Below are 6735 nucleotides of genomic sequence, written 5' to 3'. Positions count from 1 at the left end.
TTTGTGCTACAAATAGCAAGGAGATGAATACGATCGTATACAAAAATGCAAGTCTAGAGAAATGCTAGAATGATCCAACTCATCCAAGCAACCAAAAGAATGAAAAGTCATAATATGAGTATATGACTACCTTGCTACATTTAGTTCCAACTTCTGAGACCAATTAACATCATCCATAATCAACAGCCTCCTAGCTTATGATCAGAGCCTCAATACCTCAGAAAACGAAACAACAAAACATAAAATATAAGCTAGCAGAGCATTCTTTCCTAAAACTCCACATATTTCGTTGAACTACACTCAAGCATACTGAGAAGATTAAAACCCATGTGATACATTAGGTCTGAAAGATTGTTCAGAATAAAATCCAAAAATATACAATAACAAATTATATGATAAACTGAAAGCCATTCAGCTAATGTGCAAAAGCCTAGTAATAGAATATCTTGATATTCACGATAAGGCAAAGAACTGCTCTATAATTTAGCAAGTGTTGATAATTTAGAGTGTCGTGTGGAGCACCCGTGCCCATATTAAGCGCACCCGCGCAAGGTAGGCGCGGCCCGCAATTTAAGCGTGTCAAATTGCACCTATCCTCTGGAACGAGGCAAAATTCTGGCAGATTTTGGGAGGCACGCGCGGCGCGCCCGCGCCGCCTTGAGTTTTACTTTTTTTAATTAAAGGAGTTTCGTTTTTACAAAGAAGGAATTGAGTTTTACTCTCCTCTCCAATATTCTCTCTTTTCTACATTTTCTTTGAAGAAACTTGCAATCTCTTCTTGAAATTCTCTATCAATTAAGTTTGCATTTGAGAATTTAATCATCTTACTACAAATCTTAGTGCAAAGATCGTAGTGTCGTCTATTGTATCTCAAATTGACTTTCCGGTTCAACCCAAGCACCGTTGTGGGGGAAATAATAAAGTGTATTCACGCCTTAGACGAGTATCAAGTATGGAAGACTCACGTGGTCATACTCATTCTCATGTTCTTGTTTTCGTTGGCTTGGAGTAAGGCAAGTGATTATCTTTCATACTTGTAGTTTAGTTTGTATTTTTCTGTAATTTTTCATTCTAAACTTGTTAGTGCTTGGATTGTGTGTGTAGTTGATTGTAATTATACATTGTAATTTCTTTTTATTCCCACAATTTCGTAGTACTAGAATTTGTACTAGTAGGAGTAATTCCTAACAGCAAGTTCAGTCTTTGAATGATCTACAAATCTCTTAGGACAGAGCTAGCTGGGCATATCAACCAGGTCAAAAAAGTAGATTTGTATCTTAAGACTTCACATTAGCTAAAAATCAATCACAGGCTGATTATTACAAGACTGAATAAAAGGTAATTTAAGCACACCATCTCATACAACTCTGTTCAATCTACTGATTACTCACCATGATCAGGAGCTAGGGAAACTGCATCTCTTATGCAAATTACTAATATCAGGAATTATAGCCTCAACACTTATAGTTTCACCCTTAGTATGGAAGAAAGCATAACCACGGAAACCAAGGGTGGGGGGGGGGGGGGAAGGGAAATGTGACTAGAAGAGACATGCCAAATGTGACTTCAAAAAGTATTAAAAGCTTGATGCAACGATTACTTGAAAAAAAAAAAAAATTGATACATGATATTAGTAAGCCTCCAACTGCAATACTCCACTAATATTATAGATAACCATAACCATAAGTCAAATTTCAACCTCAGCACAAGTAATGTAGTAACATCGTCATATCATATAAAACTATAGATAACCAGAGAAGCAGATCTAAACATAAACCATAATTTAAAATTATCAAAAGCCAAATACCTTACAATTCATATCTCAAAATACTTTCGAAGCAAAGCCTTGTCTGAGTCGCTAACAGCATGATCAGTTATGAAGCTAAGAAATAGAGAAGCCGTGTGAGCATCCGCAGCAAACCCTTTAATTCTCATGGTACTGACTAGTTCCAATGCCTTCCTGACATCCTTGCCATAAAGATATCCTTTAATTATAGTGTTGTAGGTACACTCATTAGGTGAACACCCGTTGTCTTCCATTTCCTGTACAAGTTTAGTAGCTTCATCAAGCAAACCCTCTTTACAATATCCTTTTACAATAATATTATAACTGAATACATTGGGCTGTAAGCACTTTGCGGGCAGAGAAGTGAAAATATCCACCCCTTCTCTAAGGCGATTAGCTTCACAAAAACCATCCATTAGGATACTGTATGTAATAATATCAGGGACCATTCCAGTGCTCTCCATTTGCTTCATTGTTACGATTGCCTCATCTATTTGTCCATTCTTACACATCCCATCAAGCAATGAGTTCCAAGTGATTACATTTGGCTTTAGTCCATGAGCTTCCATTTCCTTGAAAAACTGGTGTGCAAGCTTGAGTTGATTGTCTTTGCACAAGGCATCTATAAGAGTGCTGTACGTGATAACATTAGGGGCTAATCCGTTAAAATGCATCTCTTGGAGCAGGCCAAGAGCTTTGTCAATCTTTTTAGCCTTGCAATAGCCATTGATTAAGCTGCTGTAAGTAACTACATTAGGTTTGCAACCATTTTCAACCATCAAATCCATAAGCTTTTCTGCCTCATCCATCTCACCACGTAAACAATATCCATCTAACAGAGCACTGTAAGTGATGATATCGGGAACAAATCCTCTCTCAGTCATGTGAACAAAAATGTCCCGTGCTTCACCAACCTTGCCATCTTTACAATACATATCAATCAACATGCTGTAGGTCTGAATGTCAGGAGTTATGTTGATTAGAGTGAATGAAGCCATTGATGAGAGTAGTAAAAGTAACAATATTAGGCTGAAAACCAAGCTTAATAATGCTGGCGAGAACAGAAAACCCCAAATCAACAGAGTTCAAACGACAGTAGCAATTGGCAAGGATGGTAAGGGAGTAAATATTTGGACGAAGACCTAAGAAAAGGAGGTGCCTGTAAAGAGAAATGACAGTGGAGAAAGGGGGTGGGGTTTAATCTTGGACATGGCACTCAATAACATACAGAAATCAATGATAGATGGAAGAGGTCGCATCGATTTCATATGGTGGAAATGGGAAAGGGGGATTTCAACATCAGAAAACCCTAATTTGGATTGTTGTCTAACAAATTTGAGAAACAATTTGGGGTCATCAAAATCAACATCAACAGAATGAAATTGAGTGGTAGAAGATGCATAATTAAAGAAATAATGGAAATTAGAATGAAATCGAAAACGAGAAAATAGGAAAAAGGAATGAAAAGAAGAAGAAAGGTGAAGAAGATTACCAAAACAAGCAACTTTCATCAGCTTCATCTTTTTTCTCAGCTTTACTGAACTCCTCAGACAAACTTCTCTCTATTCTTCAGACCTAAGAAGAAAGGTTGTATTTGCTCTTTATTATACTTTTTATTTTATGTTTTCTTTAACATGCAACACTTTTCATTACACGCATGTCAATGTATTATTTCAATCATTAATAGCTTTTAAAATTAATATGCAAAAATTATACTACATCCATTACATATTATTTGCAAACTTGATATTAATTCAAAACTATTTGCAAAAATTCAAAAGTTGCACATAATATGTAACGAAAGTACTAAAATTTGATATTAACAAGGCATAAACTGAAATAAATCTAGTAAGTTTCTACATTACTATACTTCCTTTAACTATAAATCATCAAAACTGATCAAAGTGGAGTATATAAATAGTGGTGTTGCATGTAAAAGAACACGTAGGAAGTATTTATCTCTACTTTTTTAAAAGTAACTCTTATGAATATTGTTTGAACAATTATACTTTTTAAAATATTTATTTACTTATTTTCCCCCATTAATGTTAGTTGGATTTTTTTTATTTTTTTTATTTTTTTTATGAAACCTTAAGTATAGTGTACGGACACTTACACCTCTAATTTTTTCTAATTTATTTTTACATATTTTTCCTTATTGATGTTGTTAACAACAAAATTTATGATATAAGGTCAAACTGAAAGAGATCTCCGAACATGACTAGCTATATGGACGAACCATAGCCGCCCTAGTTTTAATAAAAGTACAACGGGTACAATGAAAGAGGAATGCATGTGAGAGAGCATTTTAATCATTAAAAACTTTTGGGTACAACTGTGTGTACATTGAACAATATTAAAGTAACTAATTTTTGGCCCAGGCAATGCCCCGGGTTATTATATGTATATTATAAATAAACTTTTATAATAATAATTATTTAATAAAATATAAATATAGATTAAATTAGTTACATTTACTTCAATACTTGTACAATTAAAATATATTTTTCCAATCATTATTGAACATCAATATCTAGTATCTAAAATTATTATCTTATATCTAGTATCTAAAATATTAATTTGCTTCGTTCGACCTTAAGTGAATGAATATAATTAACTTATTTAAAATAGGTACACTCTTTAAAATGGGTATTCAGGGCAAAGCCCGGGGCACGTATGGTATCATATCATATCATATCACTAATAAATAAAGCCGGTCTCGCAGGGCCACGAGACAACGACATTTGGCATTCTAGTTTTTCGCCAAGTGTCGAGCCACGTAGGCAACAAATAGATATTATTGTGATACATATGATGCTAAGTAGAGATTTTTGGATAGATTTTTTAAGATAAAATTGTTGCATAGAGTTTTATTATCGATAAAATTCTAATGTTTCATATATACAATATTAATCATCACTTATCCTATAACTCAATTCTAATTCCATCATCAAATTCGTATTAAAAAGTTCTTTAAAATAAGATCGATCCATTTATAATATATTAAGTCACAAACTTTTATGCATAGCTGGCCAAACCGTGTCACCACTATTACAAGATCAGAGTAACTTCATTAGTGCTATAAGGGTTACTTGGTCAGTGTTATAGTGGTTACTCAATCAGTGTTATAGATAGGGGTTACTTAGTCAGTGTTAGAGGTTACTCAGTTAGTATTACAGGGGTTACGCGATCGGTTTTATAGGGGTTACTTTGTCATGCCAGATGGTGTGGTTAGCCGCATACAAAATTCGTTGTTATTTAATTTATTTTTAAAAAAAATATTAGAGAACCAGTAAAATAAGTTTTAATCAAAAATATTTTTAGTTTGGTAAAATACTTTCAATTCAGTGAAAATATTTTAAGTTCAATAAGAATAATTTTAAGTCAATAATAACATAAATATCTATTATTTACAAACAAGACTACACAAAGTATACTCCATATGATATCGTATGTTTAAATATCCTACATTATTCTAACAAATAATTTGGTATTTAACATTCAAGTAAAAATGTTATCTTAAAACTTTATCAACCATTTGGGCATCGCCCGAGCACAAAACTAGTATATATATAAAGGAGAGTTTATTTCCAAGATTTTAGAGAGCCACCTAAGATTTTGAATTTTTAAAGATTATTAGAGCAACATGTAGGATTAGTATTTTTAGAGCATTACGTATAAGATTATGCCACGTAAGATTGTTATTTTAAAGCGCCATGTAAGATTAAAATAAAATTTTAAATTTATTATAAAAATAAAATACTATCTTATTTTAAATTTATTATAAAAATAAAATACTATCTTTTTAAATTGAAAATTTTATCTAAAAGACAAGAAACAATTTATTTTATTTTGTATATGTATAAAAAAAATACTATTAAACTTAAAAAATGAAATTCACGTTCAATTGATATTTTAAAAAAAAATTAGATTAGATAAAAAAAAATAATGAAAATATGACAAGTGATTATAATAAAATATTTTATAAAAATATACTAATAAAAAAAAATCACGTTCAATTATATAAAGGGGATTTTTTTTCCCAAGATTTTAGAGAATCACCTCGGATTTTGATTTCTTAAAAAAATATTAGAGCACTATGTAAGATTGCTATTTTAAGAGCGTTATGTATAGGATTATTCCACGTAAGATTGTTCTTTTAAAGTGCCACGTAAGATTATAAAAAATTTAAATTTATTATAAAAATAAAATACTATCTTTTTAAATTGAAAATTTTATCTAAGAGAAAAGAAACAATTTATTTTATTTCGTATATATATATATATATAAAATACTATTAAACTTAAAAAAAATGAAATTAAAGTTCAACTGATATTTATAAAAAAAAATTGGATTAGATAAAAATAATAATAATATGGCAAGTGAATATCATACAATATTTTATAAAAATATAATTTATTCGTCGTAAAGATCAACTAACTTTATTATGAATTGATTTCATGTTATGATTTGTTATTATTATAAATAGGCATTAATTCCAATTGAATAAGTGATTTGTAATTTCTTTTAGACTTAAATAAATCAAATGTCATAAGTAAAATTGGCCAATGAGATTTTAAAGTTTATATTAATTAAATATAAAATATTATCTTTTAAATTAGGAAATTCATCTTAATATATAATGAATGAGAGAAAATTCACAATTTATTTTAAAACAAATAAAATAAAAATATTAATGATATACTACGTACAACGAATAAATAAAGTAACAAATTTTATCACAAACATATGAAAAAAATATAAGTTGCAAAAAAATACAAATAAACTGTGCATGACATGGGTTTCATTTAGTAAATTTTCATTTGATAGATTTTTATCTAACAAATGAGTGTACCAATAGTTCCCCCCCCCCCCCCCCCAAAAAAAAAAAAAAAAAAAAGTGTACAAATAAGAATAAAGTTTAATAAAATCTAAAGAATTTAATAAGG

At 30.5% G+C, this 6735-nt stretch overlaps 1 protein-coding gene across 2 annotated transcripts; it reads right to left on the bottom strand.

The window, feature by feature from the left end:
- Positions 1 to 1527: 1527 nt before the first annotated feature.
- On the bottom strand, positions 1528 to 3401 carry LOC110736802 (pentatricopeptide repeat-containing protein At3g22470, mitochondrial-like). 2 transcript variants are annotated; one of them, XM_021917115.1, is made up of 2 exons: positions 3279 to 3401; positions 1529 to 2742 (listed from the first exon to the last, which is right to left on the bottom strand). In XM_021917115.1, the coding sequence occupies exon 2, from the start codon at positions 2731 to 2733 to the stop codon at positions 1816 to 1818; it is 918 nt and encodes a 305-aa protein (XP_021772807.1). In that variant the 5' UTR covers positions 2734 to 2742; positions 3279 to 3401; the 3' UTR covers positions 1529 to 1815. The 2 variants fall into 2 exon arrangements, with proteins under 2 accessions (XP_021772806.1, XP_021772807.1); XM_021917114.1 differs by lacking the exon at positions 3279 to 3401 and having other exon boundaries at positions 1528 to 2971.
- Positions 3402 to 6735: the final 3334 nt, after the last annotated feature.

This window comes from Chenopodium quinoa, unplaced genomic scaffold (assembly GCF_001683475.1).
Source record: "Chenopodium quinoa cultivar QQ74 unplaced genomic scaffold, ASM168347v1, whole genome shotgun sequence".
Classification (NCBI taxonomy): Eukaryota; Viridiplantae; Streptophyta; class Magnoliopsida; order Caryophyllales; family Amaranthaceae; genus Chenopodium; species Chenopodium quinoa.
Note: the sequence above shows the minus strand (reverse complement) of the source record. Positions and strands in the feature narration are given on the sequence as shown.

What these genes read in the sequence shown, in the direction of transcription:
- LOC110736802 (XM_021917114.1), bottom strand. Translation starts at nt 2,784, where the DNA reads ATGGCTTCATTCACTCTAATCAACATAACTCCTGACATTCAGACCTAC.